At 43.2% G+C, this 24,952-nt stretch overlaps 2 protein-coding genes across 7 annotated transcripts; both read left to right on the top strand.

Moving 5' to 3' along the window:
• The first annotated feature begins 342 nt into the window (after positions 1-342).
• On the top strand, positions 343-9,195 carry LOC139581285 (arrestin-C-like). 2 transcript variants are annotated; one of them, XM_071410876.1, is made up of 16 exons: positions 344-465; positions 1,694-1,727; positions 2,902-2,932; positions 3,163-3,223; positions 3,340-3,384; positions 3,500-3,693; positions 4,830-4,889; positions 5,012-5,088; positions 5,196-5,331; positions 5,474-5,558; positions 5,806-5,878; positions 6,033-6,170; positions 6,971-7,078; positions 7,531-7,584; positions 7,751-7,780; positions 8,509-9,195. In XM_071410876.1, the coding sequence occupies exons 2-15, from the start codon at positions 1,720-1,722 to the stop codon at positions 7,761-7,763; spliced, it is 1,083 nt and encodes a 360-aa protein (XP_071266977.1). In that variant the 5' UTR covers positions 344-465; positions 1,694-1,719; the 3' UTR covers positions 7,764-7,780; positions 8,509-9,195. The 2 variants fall into 2 exon arrangements, with proteins under 2 accessions (XP_071266976.1, XP_071266977.1); XM_071410875.1 differs by lacking the exon at positions 7,751-7,780 and having other exon boundaries at positions 343-465.
• Positions 9,196-16,996: 7,801 nt separating this feature from the next.
• LOC139581283 (ras-related protein Rab-6A-like) lies at positions 16,997-24,796 on the top strand. 5 transcript variants are annotated; one of them, XM_071410872.1, is made up of 8 exons: positions 16,997-17,448; positions 18,365-18,423; positions 19,198-19,251; positions 19,612-19,717; positions 20,839-20,950; positions 21,372-21,465; positions 22,516-22,582; positions 22,809-24,796. In XM_071410872.1, exons 1-8 carry the CDS (start codon positions 17,370-17,372, stop codon positions 22,871-22,873), a joined length of 636 nt encoding a protein of 211 aa, XP_071266973.1. In that variant the 5' UTR covers positions 16,997-17,369; the 3' UTR covers positions 22,874-24,796. The 5 variants fall into 5 exon arrangements, with proteins under 5 accessions (XP_071266973.1, XP_071266972.1, XP_071266969.1 ...); XM_071410871.1 differs by lacking the exon at positions 21,372-21,465 and adding an exon at positions 21,832-21,925 and having other exon boundaries at positions 17,121-17,448; positions 22,809-23,398; XM_071410868.1 differs by lacking the exons at positions 19,612-19,717; positions 21,372-21,465 and adding exons at positions 20,261-20,366; positions 21,832-21,925 and having other exon boundaries at positions 17,185-17,448.
• The last annotated feature ends 156 nt before the right edge of the window (positions 24,797-24,952 follow it).

Raw genomic sequence — 24,952 nt, 5'->3', positions numbered from 1 at the left:
TGTTAGATTACTTGTTAGATATTACTGCATGGTCGGAACTAGAAGCACAAGCATTTCACTACACTCGCATTAACATCTGCTAACCATGTGTATGTGACCAATAAAATATGATTTGATTTGATTTGATCATATTCCCTTTAATCCAACCAAACCGCCCCCCTCCTTACACCCACCTATTCAACAACAAGTTACTCAGGATTTAATCCTTTTAAGTCACCTTCTCTGCTTATTTGTAACCCTGTTGTAGCCCAAAAAATGCAGCCAGCTAATGAATTAATAGGATATGGCCTAAAAGTAGCTTCTTATAACGGCAGGGGAAGCCAATGGGAGGGTGGCGAGGTTGAGAGGTCGAGGTATAAAGGCGGAGGACGGAAGGTGGTAGATGCTAAAACTCGCTACACAGGCACAGAGTGACGGATTACAGGGACAGCAACACCAGACAACAGACACAGTCAAGACACTGAGGTGAGTACAACGCAAGACCGGCAGACCCTGCTTCACATCATCAGCATAGCCTACTGGGGAAAGATGACATCATGCATGGGGGATCATATCGTGCATGACATCTTATCTTGTCAACATCTCAGAAAACTGTATCTGCATCTAATTTATATCTTAAGTGATAACTATCGCGCTGATTCTAGGAATGACTGATTAGGAGATGGATGGACGTGCAATGTAGCCTTTACTGCAAGGGTTGAAAATGGGTTTCAGTGTGAGCAAGCTTTTGTTCCAGCCCTGCTCAGGTTAGGGATGCACTGGAACAACGACCTACACTCACTGAGGCTGCCCAGGGCTGGAATTGCCCACCTTGCTTTGTTGTCATGGAATGGAAGGAACATTTGTCTTAACCTTTCATTACAGATATCATTTATCAAGGGTCTTTAAACTGACACTAGGCACAGAGTATTATCAAAAAACTGTTGTAGAACAGGGTGGATTTTACCAACTTCTTTGAATGTACAGGACATGTGATGTGCCCATTTTGAAATATATTCATCTGTCACCTGTATTGACAATGGCAGCCTCGGTCAGAAATAGACAGTGCAGAGTTATCTCAGACCGAGCTCATTTTAAGCATATTTACATTGCAGTAGCCAATTTAATTTAGGCATTAGCTAAATCTGGTTGCAAATAAGAGTAGGAACAAACTACCCACTGTACACAGACGTCAATTCAAGGTCTATTTTTGATTTACATTTGGTTGAGTTGTCAACTAAACGTGAATTCAATGTGAAATCAACAACAAATGTCACCGTGCCATTGGATTTAGGTTAAAAGTTGGGTGAAAAAAATATGAAATTCCCTTATCTACTTGTTGTAAATCCGATCAGTTTTCCACGTTGATTTAAGATCATCCCCAAAAACATTTTTTGTTGAAATGATGTGGAAACAACGTTGATTCAAGCAGTTTTTGCCCAGTGGGTAATTTGTCTTTGATTTGATCTGTCTAATTACCAGCGTAGCTAATCAGATTAAGGGACCAATGCATCATGTTTATCTCCCACTGATTAGTTACACTGGTCTAGACTAATCAAATCAAATACTAATTTGTTTTTTTTCTGCTGAAATTGTCCAGCTTCCACCATATAACTTATTTGCAACCAGGAAGGACTCTTATCTTGTTTGGAAGAGTGTTACTTGTTATTGTATCCTAATACAGTTCATTAAACTGTATTTTCTACCACTACAGACAACCTCATCCAATTAATCACAGACATGGCAAAGTGAGTATCTTTTAAATTCACCAATCACCTACCAACAATGGCTAATTTCTACAGATATATAGAGGCAGAGTTTATTTTCAGAACATACTAAACCATAGACTGTGGCACAGAACAGAGAGATGCTAGATAATGAATATCTATTAGGGCAGCAGGTAGCCAAGCGGTTAAGAGCGAGTAATCCAAACGTCGCTGGTTTGAATCCCAGAGCCGACTGGGTGAAAAATCTGTCGATGTGCCCTTGAGCAAAGCACTTAACCCTAATTGCTCCTGTAAGTCACTCTGGATAAGAGAGTCTGCCAAATAACTAAAATGTCAATGTAATTACTTTGCTACCTTTAGCACATTGCCTGTGTCATGTAAGGATGTGTGACACTTCTAAGGTTAAGAGGATCCAGAAAGAACCTGATTAGGACGGATCATCTCTGGATTAGATCCGGAATAGAGGAGTTTAGAATTAACAGCATACACGAGCAAAGATGTGAGCAAATAGGCAAGCGATGCATGCTATATTGATTGATAAACTGATGTAAGGGATTAGGCGAGGTAAAAAGGATATTAGGAATATTGAACTGATAGGATTATATTATGAGATACCATATGAAACAACATTTGTGAGAAAATGTTTATTCTACGCAAGTCGTTGTGGAGTCACCCTCAGCAGTGTCTCTGTTGTGACCCGATCAAAGCATAGGTCAGGTTCCCCTTCAGACAGACCTGTGGTTGCCTCATTGTTACGTGAAGATGGTTCCCGTGCCACCCTGGGTACTAATCAATCCAGAGCCTCAGTGGGAAGAGGGAGGGATGGAGGGAGGGAGGGGGAGTAGAGGCCTCATCTTTTAATTAAACTGGAGCTGACAGCAGGCCAGTTAGGGTAGGTCACTAAGCAACGTACTGGGATGGCTTAGTAAGGATAGCAATCACAAAAAGTGCAGTGAGTTTTAAGACTGTAAAGACCCACTGCCACTAGGGACGATAACTAACTAATACCACTAATTGGAATTAGACGGAGGGCATGTGGGACCAGGCTATGGAAGATTCTAATGATGACAGAGTTTAGGTTAAGACAACATGTGTCCTACAATGGATGGAGGACACAATGAATAGTTATATTGCATGATACAGATTTGTTGAATCCAATCTAGTGTCTAAACTTCATATCACCCTCTCTCTGTAGGATCTACAAGAAGACCAGCGGCAACGGATCGGTAAGGACCCCCTCTGACATCATAACTGTGAGACACACTGGTCGGGGCCTGCTCTGATGCACTTATCGCATACCAGAGCAGGAATCCATATACTTCCTCTAACCGAGCCAACTTACAAACGGCACTGCGATTCCTCAGGCTCCATCAAGATAACTGAGATTAGGCCTATCTATATGGTGTTGATTACAGACAGGAAGTAACCTCTCTCTCTCCCTTTCTCCTTTCCCCAGATTGCTCTCTACCTGGGGAAGAGAGACTTCGTGGACCATGTGGAGACTGTTGATATCGTCGGTGTGTTATAAAGTTATCTCTGAATATCTTTGCACTTTACTAATCTAAGAGTAGTGTGTCTGTGTGTGTGTGTGTTTTTTGGTGTGTATTTTTCATACATGTATCTTCTCTTGCAGATGGGGTGATCAAGGTTGACCCCGCTGAACTTGAAGGCAGGAAAGGTAACATTTAGTTGATTTCACTGTATCTATTGAACCAGGAAAGATGCATGAAGTCAAATTCAGCCCATCGAGGGTCAGTCTTGATATCAAAGATCTATCTCTAATCTCGTTGCAGTATGGGTGTATCTAGCATGCTCATTCCGTTATGGTAGTGACGACCTGGATCTGATCGGGATGAACTACAGAAAAGACATCTGGATAAAGAGGCAGCAGATCTACCCTGTTGTTGGCACCACACCAGCCAACACCCCTATGCAGGAGGCCCTCCTGAAGAAATGTGAGGACCAAGGCCATGCCTTCACTTTCAATGTGAGTTTCACTGTGTGTTTCCTTCTGTCTCATCCTTCACACGGCATCACACAAAAATATATGTCTGTGCATAGCTCACTGTTCACCCACACAAAGTGTAATCTCGGTCCGCACTCTTAGCTGGTGTTGCAAACCACATCAAAGACTTTGTCACAATGGACATTCCCATTAATGGCCCAGTGCAGTCCAAAACTAGATTTTCCTGTGTTTTATATATATTTTATATATACACTGTGAAGTTGGAATAATACTGTGAAATTGGTAAAATTATGATAATGCCCTTTAGTGTAAGACTGTCTGAAATGTCAGCATGTTTTGGTGGGAGGGAATTTTGGCCTGCCTGGTGACATCAGCAGTAAATTAAATACATGAAGTAAATTAGTTAATAGACAAATAAGAAAGACAGTTGCATACCTCTTTGCCAATGTCAGTTTTCCCCTCCTGTCACGGGTGTGCGTACTGGTAGCGAAGTCAGGTGCAGGAGAGCAGAGAATTGTGAACAGGCGCACACTTTATTTAGGCAGGAGCAAACAGCAGACGGACGCAACTGCGTCAAAACCTCCAGCAAAAATGGCAAAAGTGCAAAGCGCGAAAACAGTCACAAAAGCTATAGTTTACCAAATAAACATACTTCGTGAAATAAACACGGAACATGGAAAACCAGCCTGGTGCGTCACATAAAACACGTAACACAAAGCAATACCACACAAAGACATGGGGGGAACAGAGGAATATATATACACAATGTGATTAGGGAATGTAAACCAGGTGTGCGGGGAACAAGACAAAACAAATGGAACAATGAAAAATGGAGCAGCGATGGCTAGAAGGCCGGTGACGTTGACCGCCGAACGCCGCCCGAACAAGGAGAGGAGCCGACTTCGGTGGAAGTCGTGACACCTCCCTACTCAGACCACTCCCAGACAAGATTAGCAAGATTCTTGCTTGAGAAATTGCTATTTGCTAAGACCATTTTAATAGAAAACAATCACAGTAAGGTACTTAATTGTTACCCAGAAATTATGTGATATTGAGATAAAAACTGCTACATTGGACCTTTGAAGGAAATGGACATCCTAGCCTGTTGGTTTGTATCTATCCACACCTGATCACTTCTTACTTCCTGTCCGTTTCAGATTGATAACAACCTACCGTGCTCAGTCGGCCTTCAGCCTGCACCAGAGGATGTCGGCAAGGTACGTTCTTCTCCTTTCGTTCTCCCTCTAATCTTCTCTCTATTTCTTCTTTTTCTTTTTCACTCTCTCGATTTGATCATTTCATCAAAGACAAATCACTCCTTTGTTTCCTACCTCTGCAGGCTTGTGGTGTCGACTACGAGGTGAAAGCCTACATCGCCAATGAGGCAGATGACCCTGATGAGAAAATTAACAAGAAGTATGTATTAGTGGAATTCCACTACTGTGCATACCATTTGATGTTGCTAGTAATCAGATGATTGTGTGTTCTGATGGTTTTCTCCCTCTCTTCCTTTCTCCTGTCAGGGACACTTGCCGTCTGATCATTCGGAAGATCCAGTTTGCTCCAGGAACAATACCCGCTGGACCCCAGGCTGACATCAGCAAGAACTTCATGATGTCTGACAAGCTAGTCCACCTGGAGGCCTCTATAGAGAAGGAGGTAGGCCTGTAACCCTTCCATTGATTAGACTTTTATCCTGTAAGCATAGGAGAACATTGATTACTGTGCTAGTTTTCTATTGATGGATTCTGTATGATACCTGTTTATTTGAACATGTTTGCTTTCCTTTGGTGACTTTCAGCTCTATTTCCATGGAGACCCAATCCCTGTAAAAGTCAAAATCAACAACGAAACCGCAAAAGTGGTGAAGAAAATTAAAATAACGAGTGAGTCAACATAAAAGTGGTTGTGGCGTGAGATCTCTGTTCTGATTGGCTTCGTTGGTAGAGCATGGCGCTTGCAACACCAGGATTGTGGGTTTGATTCATGGGGCCACCCATACTTAAAATGTATGCACGCATGGCTGTAAGTCGCTTTGGAGAAAAATGTCTGCATATATATATTATTCTCTGTCATGATTGCGTGTGTGTGTTTCAACTCTTGTTTCTGACCAACACACATCCTTCTGACCAGTTGACCAGACAACAGAGGTGCTGCTTTACCAAGCAGACAAATATACCAAGACTGTTCTGAATGAGGAATTTGCGTAAGTCAAGAACACATTCATTCCATTTCTACTGTAATGTAGAATTACTAAACCTTATGTCTATAACCCAGTACTGAAGTCAAACAATAAAGTATATTCTGATTCTCACTATTTGTGAATCACAATGTCCTGTTTGTGTGGTCGTCCTGCTCAGGGAGGAAGTAAAAGGAGAATCCACCCTGGAGAAGACATTCACGGTGATCCCTCTTCTGTCCAACAACAAAGAGAAGCGTGGTCTGGCCGTGGACGGCAGACTAAAGGATGAAGATACCAACCTGGCTTCTACCACACTGTGAGTCAGTGAGTTACCCAAGACATACACTACCGTTCAAAAGTTTGGGGTCACTTAGAAATGTCTTTGTTTTTTAAAGAAAAGCACATTTTTTGTCCATTAAAATAACATCAATTTGATCGGAAATACAGTGTAGACATTGTTAATGTTGTAAATGACTATTGTAGCGGGAAACGGCAGATTATTTATGGAATATCTACATAGGCGTACAGAGGCCCATTATCAACAACCATCACTCATGTGTTTCAATGCCACGTTGTGTTAGCTAATCCAAGTTTATCATTTTAAAAGGCTAATTGATCATTAGAAAACACTTTTGCAATTATGTTAGCACAGCTGAAAACTGTTGTTCTGATTAAAGAAGCAATAAAACTAGCCTTCTTTAGACTAGTTGAGTATCTGAGGCATCAGTACTTGTGGGTTCGATTACAGGCTCAAAATGGCCAGAAACAAAGAATTTTCTTCTGAAACTCGTCAGTATATTTTTTTATTTTGAGAAATGAAGGCAGTTCCATGCGTGAAATTGCCAAGAAACTGAAGATCTCGTACAACGCTCGTACAATTAACAATGTCTACAATGTATGTCTGATCAACTTCATGTTATTTTAATTGACTTTTTTTTTAAATTTTCTTTCAAAAACAAGGACATTTCTAAGTGACCCCAAACTTTTGAACGGTGGTGTAGCTCCACCACACCCGCTCTCCTTCTGTAGATGATGATAAAAAACCTTTTCTGCGTCATCATCTATTGTCAAAAAGCCTGAGGTAACCCATCCCTATGCTGTCCTCCCCTCTCCTAGCATTCGTCCTGGCATGGATAAAGGAATGCAGGGAATCTTAGTCACTTACAAAATCAAAGTGAACCTCTTGGTCTCCAGCGGAGGCCTCTTGGGAGGCCTAACAGCCAGGTAAGAACAGGAGTTGATATATAACATATGCACTTTATTATATGACATATACACAGAGTACACATGGGAAACTGTTGAGCGTGAAAAACACAGCAGCGTTGCAGTACTTTACACAAACCGGCACCTACTACCATACCCCGTTCAAAGGCACTTAAATCTTTTTGTCTTGCCCATTCACCCTCTGAATGGCACACATACACATATCTCAATCATATCTCAAGGCTTAAAAATCATTCTATAACGTGTCTCCTCCCTTTCATCTACACTGATTGAAGTGGATTTAACAAGTGTCATCAATAAGAGATTATAGTTTTCACCTGGTCAGTCTATGTCATGGAAAGAGCAGGTGTTCTTAATGTTTTGTCACTCAGTGTACATGAATGTCAGTATGGTTTTGTTGGAGAAACATGATTATGTTGCCCACTGATAATGTACATTTTGTTTCGCCACAGTGATGTCGGAGTAGAATTACCTTTGGTATTGATGTCTCCCAAACCTGCAGATGTGTAAGTATGACTCTACTACCTGGTTTATCAGTGTGAAATGGGAGATTCATACGTGATGATATTCTGGCATGCGTGACAATTTCAGTTTTCCATTGAGTCAATAGTTTGTAATTGTTTCCATAAGAATGTTGATCTTATGTGTGTTTGTGCATTTCTTGAACTGCAGCCCAGTGGAGTAAATGCCTCTGTAGTGCAGGTGAGGTCACTCTCAAAGTCACATGTTTTCGGCCCGATATTCACTTCTTCAAGGGATACAAAAGCATTATTATTTGGTAATAGTGGGAAAGGGTTGAAATAGTTGCAGTTAAAGAAACATTTTCCATTGTTGCTCATTGGATATACTATCAAGGTATAGAAATAGCTCTTAAAGAAGTGCACAATATCAACACAATGTATCCTCTTGATACGCTTGTGTATTGTGCTACAGAATGATCATACACTTGGATACATATGCCAATTAGGATGATATAGAGATGCCACTGTCATGGCCGCGGGAAGATGTTTTGGATTGGGTAATAATAGTTAATAAATTTGTTATTTTTTATTTAACCAGGTAAGTCAGTTAAGAACAAATTATTATTTTACAATGACAGACAACCCCGGCCAATTGCGCACCACCCTATGGGACTCCCGATCACGGCCAGTTGTGATACAGCCCAGGATCCTACCAGGTTCTGTAGTGTCGCCTCTAGCACTGAGATGCAGTGCCTTAGAATGCTGGGCCACTCGGGAGGAGGTGCTGCAGCACCCTCAACACCCCTACTTCCCACGGCTATGACTACTGTAGTACAATGCACAAGATATCATGGTTTGATAGTGGACTCAAAAGAGAGAAAAACTATTGAACAGAACAACCACATATTCAAGCAATTCCTTGTCAGATAGCTGATGTGATGTTGTGTTTGTCTATGTCTCCCCCTCTAGAACGGATATAAAATTTGAGTAGATTCCCCAACAGAAGATGCAGAAGGACGATCAGTAAGAGAAACAGCAACAGACTCGCTGAAAGGCCAACTGACACCAAAGAAACTAAGCACCAATAACATATAGCAGAGACCCAAGAGGATCACAACAACAATATTTCTTTCTCTCTTCCTTAGACCCTTCGTCAACATTACACCTACTGATGAGGGCACACTGGGATGGCATCATATAGCAGATAGATGAGAGGGCTCTGAGTCCCCTTGAACGAAACCCAATTAATTACTAGCCAATATAGGTCAAAAAGTAATTTCTATAGTTTAAATTGTTTTGCTTTTTACAAGTGAACTCTACAATAAAGAGTATATAACAGCTATTTATTTTTTTGCACACATGATGGTATCTCAAAAGGAACTGTACCAGCATTTGAGTGTTATATGAACAGATGGGCAGCGTGGGTGGGGAGAAGGCTGTGGGGGAACCCTGATTGTGGCACTCTACATTTCAGTCATTTAGCAAACGCGCCTGTCCAGAGCGACTTACAGTAGTGAGTGCATACATTTCCATACTGCTCCCCCATGGGAATCGAACCCTCAACTCTGACATTGCAATTGCCATGCTCTACCAGCTAAGCTACACAGAACCATGTCTTATCCAACAACAAAAAAATAAAAAGATGTTCACCTCCTACTTCCTATGTCAAATCGTTATGTGTATCTCTCACTGTCTTCTGTTAGTTCACCGCTTCTTTCCTCTGATTACGATAAGCTATTCCACACAGCCATCAAAGCCATTCCAAACACATGACAATCTGCAACCAACAAAGGAGTTTCAATGCAATAAACTCTTGCATTTTGTCGACCTCAAACAAACAATGTCTGAACACAATCAACCACACCCCCCAAACAATTATCAAGACAGCATGGGGTTTCAAATGGGTCTGAAACAAATGACAAGCACAAGTACAAACCGGAACGCGGTGATTTTATATCTTTCACACTAATTAGGGCCCCTGGGAAACGTGGACCAAAACTATGGTTCCTAGCGTGTCACACATGGACAATGGCTAATGCAGTCACATAGGCCCACAGGCGAATAATTCAGAACATTTAAACCATTAGCTATGTATTACATTTTACAACATAAGATATAACTTGCAACAAAGCAAATTGTAGCACCATCACTTGTCCATTGTTGCTTGCACCGAGGGTCAGGATAAAGAGGAGTCTGTGACGGTAGAAATAAAACATTTGGAAAAAGTGGAGCCCTGCCTTTTGGCTGATCCATTTGTGGTTTCAGGGTGGGTGAAAACAAGAGTTGGGTGCTGTGGAATCAGTAAAAGTAACCAAAAGTGCTCTTGTGATAATTGTTTGTGTTTCTGCTGGTCAGGGGGAGCAGGCGTTCCGCGTTAAACGAATGGGGACAAGAGATGTGAATTGTTTTGCTCTCAAGAAAAGGGTGCCATTGAAAGGAGTGATTACTGTGGTAGCGGTAAATGTACCCAGTGTTTGTGATGCTCATTGTTTGGTGAGACGCAGACAGGGTGGCAGGAGTGGTGAAACAAATGAGTCATTGTCTGTCCTTTTAAGTTTTGATGTTGAGTTTTTGCTTGACAAAGTGATGTTAGGATATATAATTTATCCCATCCAAGCTTTTGTGCCCAGAAAACATTACGTTGTTACAGGTGTCAAGCTTATGGGGGGATAGGCCAACAAGTGATATAGATTTTGTGAGTGTAGGGTTAGATGACAGGGGATTTGTTGATTTTCATAAATATATTTTTTAAAGCAAAGTATAAGGTAGTTATACTCCAGTCTAGTAGGTGGCGGTAATGCAAAGTTTATCGGATGCCAACCGCCGTTAAACCTTATCAAATAAGAAGACTTGTCCAATGGGCTGCATTTCAAACTCATAAAAGACACACACTCCTCCACTTATGCCCTTGGGGGAATCCCCGCGGCCATTTTTTTTGTTGGTCAATTAAAAAAAAAAAATTATATATATTTTTTTTCACCTTCATTTAACCAGGTAGGCTAGTTGAGAACAAGTTCTCATTTGCAACTGCGACCTGGCCAAGATAAAGCAAAGCAGTTCGAAACATACAACAAGACAGAGTTACACATGGAATAAACAAACATACAATCAATAATACAGTAGAAAAATATATATACAGCATGTGCAAATGAGGTAGGATAAGAGAGGTAAGGCATATATATAGCAATTAAACACTGGAATGGTAGGGTGTGCAGAAGATGAATGTGCAAGTAGAGATACTGGGGTGCAAAGGAGCAAGATAAATAGATAAATACAGTATATGGATGAGGTAGATTGGATGGGCTATTTACAGATGAGCTATGTACAGGTGCAGTGATCTGTGAGCTGCTCTGACAGCTGGAGCTTAAAGCTAGTGAGGGAGGTAAGAGTCTCCAGCTTCAGAGATTTTTGCAGTTTGTTCCAGTCATTGGCAGCAGAGAACTGGAAGGAGAGGCGGCCAAAGGAAGAATTGGCTTTGGGGGTGACCAGTGAGATATATCTGCTGGAGCGCGTGCTACGGGTGGGTGCTGCTATGGTGACCAGTGAGCTGAGATAAGGCGGGGCTTTACCTAGCAGAGACTTGTAGATGACCTGGAGCCAGTGGGTTTGGCGACGAGTATGAAGCGAGGGCCAGCCAACGAGAGCCTAAAGGTCGCAGTGGTGGGTAGTATATGATAGACTGCATCCAATTTGTTGAGTAGAGTGTTGGAGGCTATTTTGTAAATGACATCGCCGAAGTCAAGGATCGGTAGGATGGTCAGTTTTACGAGGGTATGTTTGGCAGCATGAGTGAAGGATGCTTTGTTGCGAAATAGGAAGCCGATTCTAGATTTCATTTTGGATTGGAGATGTTTAATGTGAGTCTGGAAGGAGAGTTTACAGTCTAACCAGACACCTAGGTATTTGTAGTTGTCCACATATTGTAAGTCAGAACCGTCCAGAGTAGTGATGCTGGAAGGGTGGGCAGGTGCGGGCAGCGAACGGTTGAAGAGCATGCATTTCGTTTTATTAGCATTTAAAAGCAGTTGGAGGCCACGGAAGGAGTGTTGTATGGCATTGAAGCTCGTTTGGAGGTTTGCTAACACAGTGTCCAAAGAAGGCCAGAGGTATACAGAATGATGTCGTCTGCGTAGAGGTGGATCAAAGAATCACCAGCAGCGAGAGCGACATCATTGATGTATACAGAGAAGAGAGTCGGCCTGAGAATTGAACCCTGTGGCACCCCCATAGAGACTGCCAGAGGTCCGGACAACAGGCCCTCCGATTTGACACACTGAACTCTATCGGAGAAGTAGTTGGTGAACCAAGCGAGGCAATCATTTGAGAAACCAAGGCTGTTGAGTCTGCCAATAAGAATGTTGTGATTGACAGAGTCGAAAGCCTTAGCCAGGTCGATGAATACGGCTGCACAGTAATGTCTCTTATCGATGGCGGTTATGATATTATTTAGGACTTTGAGCGTGGCTGAGGTGCACCTATGACCAGCTCTGAAACCAGATTGCATAGCGGAGAAGGTATGGTGAGATTCGAAATGGTCGGTAATCTGTTTGTTAACTTGGCTTTCAAAGACCTTAGAAAGGCCGGGTAGAATAGATATAGGTCTGTAGCAGTTTGGGTCTAGAGTGTCTACCCCTTTGAAGAGGGGGACGACCGCGGCAGATTTCCAATCTATGGAAATATCAGATGATATGAAAGAGAGGTTGAACAGGCTAGTGATAGGGGTTGCAACAATTTCGGCAGATCATTTTAGAAAGAGAGGGTCCAGATTGTCTAGCCCGGCTGATTTGTAGGGGTCCAGATTTTGCAGCTCTTTCAGAACATCAGCTATATGGATTTGGGTGAAGGAGAAGTGGGGGAGGTTTGGGCGAGTTGCTGTGGGGGGCGCAGGGCTGTTGACCAGGGTAGGGGTAGCCAGGTGGAAAGCATGGCCAGCCGTAGAAAAATGCTTATTGAAATTCTCAATTATTGTGGATTTATCGGTAGTGACAGTGTTTCCAAGCCTCAGTGCAGTGGGCAGCTGGGAGGAGGTGCTCTCTGGACTTTACAGTGTCCCAGAACTTTTTTGAGTTTGTACTACAGGATGCAAAATTCTGTTTGAAAAAGCTAGCCTTAGCTTTCCTAACTGCCTGTGTATATTGGTTCCTAACTTCCCTGAAAAGATGCATATCACGCGGGCTATTCGATGCTAATGCAGAACGCCACAGGATGTCAGCCCGTCTGGTGTTCAACCTTCCCAAGTTCTCTCACGTCACCCCGCTCCTCCGCTCTCTCCACTGGCTTCCAGTTGAAGCTCGCATCCGCTACAAGACCATGGTGCTTGCCTACGGAGCTGTGAGGGGAACGGCACCTCAGTACCTTCAGGCTCTGATCAGGCCCTACACCCAAACAAGGGCACTGCGTTCATCCACCTCTGGCCTGCTCGCCTCCCTACCACTGAGGAAGTACAGTTCCCGCTCAGCCCAGTCAAAACTGTTCGCTGCTCTGGCACCCCAATGGTGGAACAAACTCCCTCACGACGCCAGGACAGCGGAGTCAATCACCACCTTCCGGAGACACCTGAAACCCCACCTCTTCAAGGAATACCTAGGATAGGATAAAGTAATCCTTCTGACCCCCCCCCCCCCCCCTTAAAAGATTTAGATGCACTATTGTAAAGTGGTTGTTCCACTGGATGTCATAAGGTGAATGCACCAATTTGTAAGTCGCTCTGGATAAGAGCGTCTGCTAAATGACTTAAATGTAAATGTAAATGTTTTGTGCTAGTCAAGGGCAGACAGGTCTGGAGTGAACCAAGGGCTATATCTATTACTGGTTCTACATTTTTTGAATGGAGCATGCTTATTTAAGATGGTGAGGAAGGCACTTTTAAAGAATAACCAGGCATCCTCTACTGATGGGATGAGGTCAATGTCATTCCAGGATACCCCGGCCAGGTCGTTTAAGAAAGACCTGTTTGCTGAAGTGTTTTAGGGAGCGTTTGACAGTGATGAGGGGTGGTCGTTTGACCGCAGACCCATTACGGATGCAGGCAATGATGCAGTGATCGCTGAGATCTTGGTTGAAAACAGCAGAGGTGTATTTGGAGGGCGAGTTAGTTAGGATGATATCTATGAGGGTGCCCGTGTTTACGGATTTGGGGTTGTACCTGGTAGGGTCATTGATAATTTGTGTGAGATTGAGGGCATCGAGCTTAGATTGTAGGATGGCTGGGGTGTCAAGCATGTCCCAGTTTAGGTCACCTAACAGCACGAGCTCAGAAGATAGATGGGGGGCAATCAATTCACATATGGTGTCCAGGGCACAGCTGGGGGCAGAGGGTGGTCTATAGCAAGCGGCAACGGTGAGAGACTTGTTTCTGGAAAGGTGAATTTTTAGAAGTAGAAGCTCGAATTGTTTTGGTACAGACCTTGATAGTAAGACAGAACTCTGCAGGCTATCTCTGCAGTAGATTGCAACACCGCCCCCTTTGGCAGTTCTATCTTGGCGGAAAATGTTTATAGTTAGGGATGGAAATTTCAGGGGTATTGGTGGTTTTCCTAAGCCAGGATTCAGACACGGCTAAGACATCCGGGTTGGCAGAATGTGCTAAAGCAGTGAATAAAACAAACTTAGAGAGTAGGCTTCTAATGTTAACATGCATGAAACCAAGGCTTTTACGGTTACAGAAGTCAACAAATGAGACCACCTGGGGAGTAGGAGTGGAGCTAGGCGCTGCAGGTCCTGGATTAACCTCTACATCACCAGAGGAACAGAGGAAAAGTAGGATAAGGGTACGGCTAAAGGCTATAAGAACTGGCCGTCTAGCACGTTCGGAACAGAGAGTAAAGGGAGCAGGTTTCTGGGCACGATAGCATAGATTAAATGCATAATGTACAGACAAAGGTATGGTAGGAAGAGAGTACATTGGAGGTAAACCTAGGCATTGAGTAATGATGAGAGAGATATAGTCTCTAGAGACGTTTAAACCAGGTGTTGTCATCGCATATGTTGGAGGTGGAACAGCATGGTTGGTTAAGGTATATTGAGCAGGGCTAGAGACTCTACAGTGAAATAAGACAGTAATCACTAACCAGGACAGTAATGGACAAGGCATATTGATATTAGGGAGCGGCATGCGTAGCCAAGTGATCTTATGGGTCCAGTGAGGGGTTGGGCTGGCTGGGGACACGACCATTCAGACAGTTAGCAGGCCGGGGCTAGCAAGCTAGCAGTTTGCAGGCCGGGGCTAGAAACCTAGCATAAGGGCCTTAGAGGGATGTCGCGATGGTGGAAAGTCTGTTTTTGCCTCCTCGTGCGGTGACGTCGATAGACCAGTCGTGGAATGTGTAGGGTTCCAAGTAGCAGAGGGGTCCAAGTCCAATTGGCAAAATGGGTATAGTGGTCCAAGAAACTGGCCGATGGATCAGCTAGCAGTCCAATATGCTCTAGATAGCTAGCAGGCCGCGGTTAGCAGAATGGGCCTTCAGGGGATGAGGGGCCTGTTGGGATCCTCGGGCAGATTATGTCGGTATTCCAGTTGTGAAGGATCGAGAGGTTCCGTGCCCCATACCGGCAGTAGAAGGGGTCCAGATATTGTAGCCGAGGAGTGGGCTTCAGGAGTAGCCCAGAAGCCCTAGCCGGGAGATGGGTCTAGCATTGGCTAGCTCCAGGCTAGTTGGTGCTAACTCCGGGACGGAAACGTTAGCCAGGAGTAGTCAACCCGGGTTGCGGTTAGCTAGCTGCAATGATCCAGATGAAAAGGTTCAGAGTTTGCGGTAGGAATCTGGGGATATGGAGAGAAAAATAGGTCCGGTATGCTCTGGTTTGAAACGTGTTGTACGTACTGGCGAGAGCTTTCCGGGCTAAAGGTTAGCTGATGACCGCTAGCAGTGGTTAGCTGACTGATAGCTGATAGCCAAGCAAGGGAAGGGCTTGAAACGCCCCATAATTCAATTTGTGATGATTGTACATCCGCTAAGAAAAGTCAGCCAAAACTTAAAACCAACGTTAATATGGAGAAGTCAACATACAGGTAAGTAGAAATGAATGTAAAATTGTGCTACAAATGCACATGACGACTCAAACACGTATCATAAAAGTAATTATGTTTTTGTTTGGTTAGCTTTTGGAAACATTAACTTGCACACATATCTTTCCCTGACATCACACTTATACATTGTCATTTTCCATTTACCTGATATAGTAGGATGGCTAACATTCAATGTCTGCAGATCACATCTAATCAAATCAAATGTTATTTGTCACATGCGCCGAATACAACAGGTGTAGGTAGACCTTACAGTGAAATGCTTACTTACAAGCTCTTAACCAACAATGCTTTAAGAAGTTAAGAAAAAATAAGTGTTAAGTAAAAAATAGAAAATAGAAGTAACAAATAATTAAACAGCAGCAGTAAAATAACAATAGCGAGGCTATATACAGGGGGTACCGGTGCAGAGTCAATGTGCGGGGGCACCGGTTAATCGAGATAATTGAGGTAATATGTACATGTACATAGAGTTAAAGTGACTATGCACAGATAATAAACAGAGAGTAGCAGCAGCGTAAAAGAGGGGTCTGGGTAGCCATTCGATTAGGTGTTCCGGAGTCTTATGGCTTGGGGTTAGAAGCTGTTAAGAAGCCTTTTGGAGAACAGTCTATGACTAGGGTGGATGGAGTCTTCCTCTGACACCGCCTGGTATAGAGGTCCTGGATGGCAGGAAGCTTGGCACCAGTGATGTACATGGCCGTACGCACTACCCTTTGTAGTGCCTTGCGGTCGGAGGCCGAGCAGTTGCCATACCAGGCAGTGATGCAACCAGTCAGCATGCTCTCTATGGTGCAGCTGTAGAACCTTTTGAGGATCTGAGGACCCATGCCGAATCTTTTCAGTCTCTTGAGGGGGAATAGGTTTTGTCGTGCCCTCTTCACGACTGTCTTAGTGTGTTTAGACCATGATAGTTTGTTGGTGATGTGGACACCAAGGAACTTGAAGCTCTCAACCTGCTCCACTACAGCCACGTCAATGAGAATTTGGCGTGCTCGGCCCTCCTTTTCCTGTAGTCCACAATCATCTCCTTTGCCTTGATCACGTTGAGGGAGCGGTTGTTGTCCTGGCACCACAAGGCCAGGTCTTTGACCTCCTACCTATAGGCTGTCACTGTTGTTCTTGGGCACAGGGACTATGCTGCTCTACCAAGCAAAAAGGCAGTAACTGCTCATAGCGTGGAAATGAGGAAAATGGCTTGTATTTAACTTGGTTTCACAGTAACTTTATGCAGTTACTGCTAACATGACCCCCATTTTCTCCAAAACACAATACAATAGAGGCAGGATACTTGTCCACATGATTAAGCATGTATTTAATATAGCAAAAATTACATTAACTCATTTTGTGAGCTGTCTTTTAGCCAAGATATGAAATGCAGTCATAATTGACTGTAGCGCATATAAGGCACACACAACAGTTGGGATGAACGAGTGACATATTTCCGGGCAAGAGAGATCCATTTGAAATTAATTCATTCTTCCCTCGCCCGTTGCCCTGCAAGTGTCAACTCGTCAGACGTCATGATATGTCATCAGAAGTGTCCACTTAATTTGAGGGCCGAAGGGAACGGGTGTGTCTTTTAAGTGTGGTACTTGGAATGCAACCCTGCACTTTTTGGTACTCGTAGTCTGTCCGTCAGGGGGTGCTGGCTCGCGCGTCACAATTTCACATACAGAACTAGCATACACACAGAACGCAACAAAAGCTAGGCTATCGATACTACCCTGTGTCTCTTTCCCGTCGAGACAGCATAGGAAATTGGCAATATAGCTAGCTAGCTGTTATTTATCGTTTAATAAAGATGTCGACCACGACCGGCGGTGGAGAGTTTGGCAACCCCCTGCGGAAATTCAAGCTCGTATTCTTAGGCGAACAAAGTGGTAAGTGGGGGTCTTTTCAGCAGAGCATGTGAGTATTTGTTTTGGTGAGAGTACCGCCAGCTGACGTTAGCCTAGCTGTTAGCTAGCCAGGCCGAAACAGAACGATTATGCTAAACGACGCCTTGTTATGTTAGTTAGCTATATTTTAGCCAATGGAACTTGTTTACTAGCTAACGTTATCCCATTGCATCAGCAAAAATTGGTTGCTTGAGATCATGTTGCCAAAGATGTTGGTGGATAAAGCTAGCTAGTTAATTTAGGTACTAGCTAACGTTAGCTTGGTAATATATCTGGTCATGCATATCCCGTGACTAACTAACGTTAAGATACTGAACTGTCGGTGTCATTCACGAGTTTAGGTTACATTCTTTCCATTTGATGTGAATGTTTTTCTGTTTACTTGGTATCTAACTTCACCTTGTGTGGGTGGAGTCAGTTTGCTAAGCCACGTCTGTCAGAGGGGAGCCAGTTGAGCTAGCTAGTTTGCTAACTCATTGAGCCGTTAATTCAACCATGGCCATTTCCTGTGACAAACGTCAACATTCAGAGAAATAAACCAGACATATGCTATATTATTTCCTCAAACAAATATTAATTCAGATTTGCATAGCCCCAAAACGATGTATCGATTTTCCAGTCCATTTTAGTTAGCTAACGTTAGCTAGTTATCGCCTCCATTCGTGGCTCCACCCTTTGCCAGCTCAGCGTGGGTCAGTACTCCAGCGCCTAGTTTTTCGATTTATCATGGAAATAAACAATATAATCACATATATGATCACTGTCAGTATTGTGTTTTAAATAGCTAAATGTTTATTATGAAGGTACGTTTTATTACTTTTCCTCACGAATTACAGTTGCAGAGGATAATACAGAATTTAGAAAATGTCAATGTAAACGAAATGTTCTGTCTTTACAGTGGGAAAGACATCGCTTATCACCAGGTTTATGTATGACAGCTTTGACAACACCTATCAGGTACATTATCTTATCTCAAGTACAGTACTGGTAATTCATTGCATGTAACTAACACATCAATCAAATGTATTTATAAAGCCCTTCTTACATCAGCTGATGTCACAAAGTGTTGTACAGAAACCCAGCCTAAAACCCCAAACAGCAAGCAATGCAGGTGTAGAAGCACGGTGGCTAGGAAAAGCTCCCTAGCAAGGCCGAAACCTAGAGAGGAACCAGGCTATGAGGGGTGGCCAGTCCTCTTCTGGCTGTGCCGGTTGGAGATCATAACAGAACATGGCCAAGATGTTCATAGATGACCACCAGAGTCAGATAATAATAATCACAGTGGTTTTAGAGGGTGCAACAGGTCAGCACCTCAGGACAGGTAGCACGTCCGGTGAACAGGTAAGGGTTCCATAGCCGCAGGCAGAACAGTTGAAACTGGAGCAGCAGCACCACCAGGTGGACTGGGGACAGCAAGGAGTCATCAGGCCAGGTAGTCCTGAGGCATGGTCCTAGGTCTCAGGTCCTCCAAGAAAAAGGGTAACATTAGTTGGCATCCACACCACTCTGAGCTTTGGGTTGTTTTGCTTGGTGGAAATGTCTGCCTTTGAGAGCCATGTTCTGTTTTTTGTAACCTGATTTATAGCTTGATTATAGCTTGCATACAATCTGCTACAAAACGGGGGGGGGGGAACAAGGACACAAGGCCATACGTTTCTTTGGCTTGTTGTTGAATGTAGTAGTCATGCAGTTTGTCAGTGATATCTGAGGAGAATGTTTTTTGTCTTGCAGGCAACAATTGGCATAGACTTTTTATCGAAAACGATGTATCTGGAAGATCGTACGGTAAGTACTACTTGGCTTCTATATCATCTGCATCACTTGAAACCATTTCCCCAGTCCCTTGAGTTTGTACCCATATGTAGTCATTGTATATCCCCCTCCAAGCCACTCAAAAAGGGGTTTAGGTAGTCTCCTTTTAATCTAATCCTGACTAGACTGCTTGTTTAAAGCATGGACGTAGATGCACTATGAGTTGCAGTTTCATTATCAGTTTTTCATTTAGCCCATGTTTTCTTTCCTGCCATGATTCTGTTTTTAGTTCCATCATCATACGTTTTTGTCTCTGTCCACCCCTCCCCTCCATCCCCATGGCTGGGTTTCGAACTGTGTCCGCTCCTCGGTTTGTTGTGTGGCTGGCCACAGATTCGGCTCCAGCTGTGGGATACAGCCGGGCAGGAGCGGTTCCGCAGTCTCATCCCCAGCTACATCAGAGACTCAGCCGCTGCTGTGGTGGTTTATGACATAGCAAGTAGGTATCACCTCCCTGCCCTTCCCTCAGTGGACGGAAGGGGAGAACAGGGCAAACAGCATTTCCGCAGCTTGGCAACGTCACTGGACTGTAGTAATGGAAATAGCCTCCTGGTGCTTCAGGGCTTCCATTGTCTGAGAATTCTGTGCTACCCTAAAGTCAGTAGATATTATAAATGACATTGTTGGTGCAATGGTTCCAAATAGGCCAATAGAGTGGAATGGTAGACTTCTCAGTACATCCAGTGGTGATTGTGCTTGTGGAAATGTTGTCCCTAAAGGGGCTTGTCTAAGGAATGGGGGAAATGCTTTTCTTGCTCCAAAAGCATTGATTTGGAACATTTGCCATCTGTACTAGGTAACTAAAAAGCGTCAACATTGGGAACAGGTCATCTGCTAGCTACATGGGAAAGCTTTTTCCTATTCCAGGATGCATGAGCATTTTCGCCTCTGCTGCCTTGATGTTCTCTTGCAACTATTTTATGTCGTTCCTCTTTTCCCTTTCCGTCTGTCCCGTTTCCTTCTCCTCCGTCCCACTCCCCAGGTCCGACTCCAGCTCTGGGACACTGCTGGACAGGAGCGTTTCCGTAGTCTCATTCCCAGCTACATCCGCGACTCCACCATTGCTGTGGTGGTTTATGACATCACCAGTGAGTTAGAGCTGTGCTCTCATCACTGTAAGGGGGGGACAGGGTCAACTGGGACATTACATTGGGAAGGATGCTGTCATAACACAGTAGCAAACCTCAGCAGCTTCTAATGTATGAGTAGTGTTGCTATTATTGGATGCATTTAGTGTCGCCATGTAGGAACTTTAATGATGCAACTTCATGGAGGTTAGGGAGTTTTCCCTTGTATTAACAGTGGCGTGGGGACTACTTTTCCTTTATGTGCTTAAACTTAACTTACCGTTTACTTTTGCTTACTAACACCTGGCTACTGTGTGTTCACTCCTCCGCTGAAATCAACTGTACTTTCAATGAGGAGCAATGACTGTTCTGATTTGCAAATGTATGTAACGTGTTCATATCCCCTTCACCCGGAGTTCAAACCTCATAAGATATTTAAAGTGATCATGCTCACTCTGTATGCATTCTGAATTGCTACTGTTCTTCCCCTCAGACCTCAATTCATTCCAGCAAACCTCAAAGTGGATTGATGATGTCAGAACAGAGAGAGGAAGTGATGTCATTATCATGCTTGTGGGAAACAAAACAGACCTGGCTGATAAAAGGTACATGGTGGTGTGTGTGTGTGTGGAGAGTAGTTGGTGGGGTGGTAAACGGCAATGTGGTCCCTGAACTGGATATTGACGTATTTGACAACCGTTGTATGTGTGAACACTTTGTCTCAAAGCCTGGTTTCTCCTCCTCCCTCGACTGTATTTGGCATCCCATCTTATTTAGATTTTAATGAGTATATTGGGCACAACATTCATTTTCAAGTGTTTTCTGTTTTTGATCTATTGAACTTTACTCCATGTTCACCCTGCTTACTATTTGGTTAAACTTTTTTGGGGAGGTCAAATTTTGGTTTTATCAACATTTTTTTGTTCCCTCTCCCCGGTGTCTCCCCATGTCACTTTGATTTGGTGTCCACTCCCAACCCCCTGACACCACCCTCCCCTCCTGTCCCTCCCCCTGGGACCATGGCAGACAAGTGTCTGTAGAGACTGCAGAAAGGAAAGCTCGTGAACTCAATGTGATGTACATAGAGACCAGTGCCAAGGCTGGCTATAACGTCAAACAGGTGGGTGTCCAGTTACCACCAGCAGGTGTTCAAACAGCCTCCAGAACTGCTCATTATGCTCCCCCTTAGGAAGAGTAATTTGTCATGTACTACGTGGATTAGATGTTTAATGTGGACCAAGTGACTGTGCTGTGAGTGACTTTGGATTCTCTCTATGGCGTGTCAAGCTGTTTCATCTTTTCTCAGCAAAGCTGCTCCCTCCTATCCGTTTGTCTCTGAGGCATGACCAAACTAACCCTCTCTCTTTCTAACCAGAAACTCTGAGCTCTCCGTTTTCTCTCCATCTCCCCCTTTCCCTCTCGGCCTGTCCTCTTTCATGTCTGTCTATCCCTCCATCTCTCCACCTCTCGGCTGTGGCCTGAGCAGACAGATCACCACGGAAGAGGGCGAGCAGAGAGCTAAGGAACTGAATGTCATGTTCATTGAAACCAGCGCAAAGACTGGCTACAATGTCAAACAGGTAGAGCTTCTGTTCACTCAGGATAGTCCAGCCCTATCTGCCCTCCTAGCCTACTTTCACAACTTCTAGTTTTCCCTTCTCTTTTCACTTGAATCCTCATGGCCTGTCCTCCTTGTCCTCTCTACGTTGTGATTCACCTCAGTGCTCAGGTGTTGTGTTGACGTTCACGTCCATTGCTTTAGAACGCTTCGGCATCAATTGTATTGTGCTGTCTGGCGCCGTGTTTTTTTTCTTTACTTTGCCTCGTTCCACAAAATGTCTGCTTGTGTTTCTCACTGTTTGGCATGGAGCCATCAACAGGCTTATTGAATGGGCATAGAATCTAAATAATCACATGACCATTTTTGACGCAAGTTAACGACTCTTAACGTGTTATTGGGACATCTTCCAAGATGAATGTGTAATAAATATCAGGATCCATTTTGTCAGATGCATGTAGCCCCATGTACAAATATACTGTAGATTTTTTTTAAATTACGTGAAATGATCTCTTATAAATATGTTGGCCACACTTATGTGGCCAACATTACATTATTGATGCACTGTGTGGTACGGCTGTTTTGCTCCACTGATTCCTTGTGATTCCTCAGCTGTTTCGCCGTGTTGCCGCAGCCCTACCTGGGATGGACAGCACACCAGAGAAGAGCAAAGAGGACAGTATCTTTTCACAAAGGGGTTATCCCCGAGGCAGAATGGTTTGTAGCGTGTTTGAACTCAACATGTAATCAACACTCCAGAAATGCGTCAGTGTCTGTTGTAATGTTATCTGTTGCTTATGGATTTAATTTAGTTAAACTTGCATAATATTCTTCAAATTCTCCCCCAAATGTTTGATGCATGAAATGACTAATGAAGAATATTCCTTAAGCACCTCCTCTCTCAGTGATCGATATCAAACTGGAGAAGCCGCCGGAGATGGCTGTGACGGAGAGCAGCTGCTCCTGCTAGTAAACACCTAAACCCCCACCTGACCTGCCTCCTCCCCACCAACAGCTTGTGTCTCAGTGGCCACTCTCCCCACCCATGGCTCACTGCAATCGGCTGCAGAACCTCTTTCGACTCAGTGATTTTTCAGAGTAACTGTGTGGATGTGCTATTACTCTGTATTTAAACAGATCATCTAAAGATAATATTAAAGGTAAAACTGTCAAAAACAGAATAGGTTAAATGCTGAATATGATCAGATTGTCATCCAACTGCATGGCATTATCTAGGATTGCAGACTGACATAACTAACTGCTCCTGGGTTATTGCACTTTTTGGAGCATCAGTGCTATCACACTTGTCATTGTTGTAAAGTGATATTGTTTGAGATTATTTAAGTGACTATGAAAGGTCTCAGTCCCTTTTTGGTTCTTTGCTTTTATTTCCAATGGAGAGTCTGGAGTGGGTCAGCTACAGTATTCTATATACGTGATCAACAAAGTGTCTGTTACTGATTACCATGATTGTTTAAATATTTCGTTGCAAAAATATTATTTTGAATCATTGTTGGCTCAAATCTATTAATTTAAGCCTAATGAATAAGGGATATTTTTAAGGGCAAGAACAGCCAAATAACTTCATTTAGGATTACTGTAGTTCGTCGACTGAAGATTTAAATGGCGGCTGGTTTGTTAATTTGGCAGGTTGTCCAAGGGGATGCTTCAGAAAGTACGTGTAGCCAATCCGATAGGAAACGAGTATACATTTTTAGAAAAGGGACATAATCCCAAATTCATTGTACTGGAAAATACTAACTTAAATCTACTGATGTACACTTTAAAACTATAGCCGCTCTGTCAGAGGAACTTTCCTCAGTCATCTACACACATACAAACATCTTGTGTCTGAGGAGAAAAGGTGTTTAAAGTCCATGTGTGGGGTTATGGAGTGAGAGGGTGTCAACCCTTTTACACACTAAATGGAAACATGTCACTTGGCCCATGCAATGTCTCCTGCTCACCCTCCAATTGATATATATATTGTCTTGTTTTCATCACACTTGCAGGAACAGCGTGCTCATCATGCAGGATTTATAGACGGTTAAGAACACAGATTTCTTGCTTGTTTGTTCACCAATGGTGTGCACTGAATCGAGTCCCAATATTGTAAAGATCGAGAGGCCTGCTGCCGGGCCTCTGGCTTCAGTAGTTGTTTTGTAGAGCAGTTTAGATAGGAAGCGTTAGCTGTATCTGAGGATCAACTAACACCCTTGCTGTAAAAAACAAGTGCAGTGAAGATCATTTTTATCGCTATTGCCTGTTTTTTATTTAACACAAGCAACTGTAAAATCGCATTGTATGCTTGACAAAAATGACAGTTGCTGGCACGCACGTGGAAGTTAGTGTTTTATTTTCGTGTCTCTGCTTGGATGCTGAATTTCAACGCAAAAGCCAGGCCTGGTTGTTTTGTCTTAAGTCACCACGGTCACACTGATGACTCCCTGCAGTGTGTATAGTCAGTGGATTGGTTTAGGTACAGAAAAGGCTTCACTTCACCCCTGTCCTTTACCACGTACACACGGTGGCATACACACAAACCAAATAACCACAGTCAAAAATGTACCAACCCCACCACCACACACCAATAGCTGTAGAGTGTTTGGAAATGTAAACATTTTAAAATGTTTAAACAAATGTAGATACGTATTTAATTACATCGAACAACCTTTAGCTTTATAGCTAATTCTATTACCTGTCGCTGACTGAATACTCAGCTCTGTGCTTTTCTGAAGTGTCTGTCCAGTTGAAATATGTCTACTAGTTTTTAGCAATGTTTCTGTGAATAATAATGTACTGTTAGTATTACTCTGCTGTTAAAAAATAAATAAAAAGTATAGTTAAAGAACACAAGTGTATCACACGAAGTAAAGGTATTTCACCAAAATTGTTTCAAGCTTCTCGCAAATTATTTTTTGAATATTATTAATAGGATAAGCCTACCTTTACATACACATTACTTTAGAAATGTTCATTTAACTTCGTTCCTACAAAATGAAGAATGTCAGATTTGTTATTTATCAGTGGGGTCTTTAAAATATCTTAT

The sequence above is a fragment of the Salvelinus alpinus genome, chromosome 7 (assembly GCF_045679555.1).
Source record: "Salvelinus alpinus chromosome 7, SLU_Salpinus.1, whole genome shotgun sequence".
Lineage (NCBI taxonomy): Eukaryota > Metazoa > Chordata > Actinopteri > Salmoniformes > Salmonidae > Salvelinus > Salvelinus alpinus.
The sequence above is the reverse complement of the archived record's forward strand: the minus strand, read 5'-3'. Positions and strand labels throughout refer to the sequence as shown.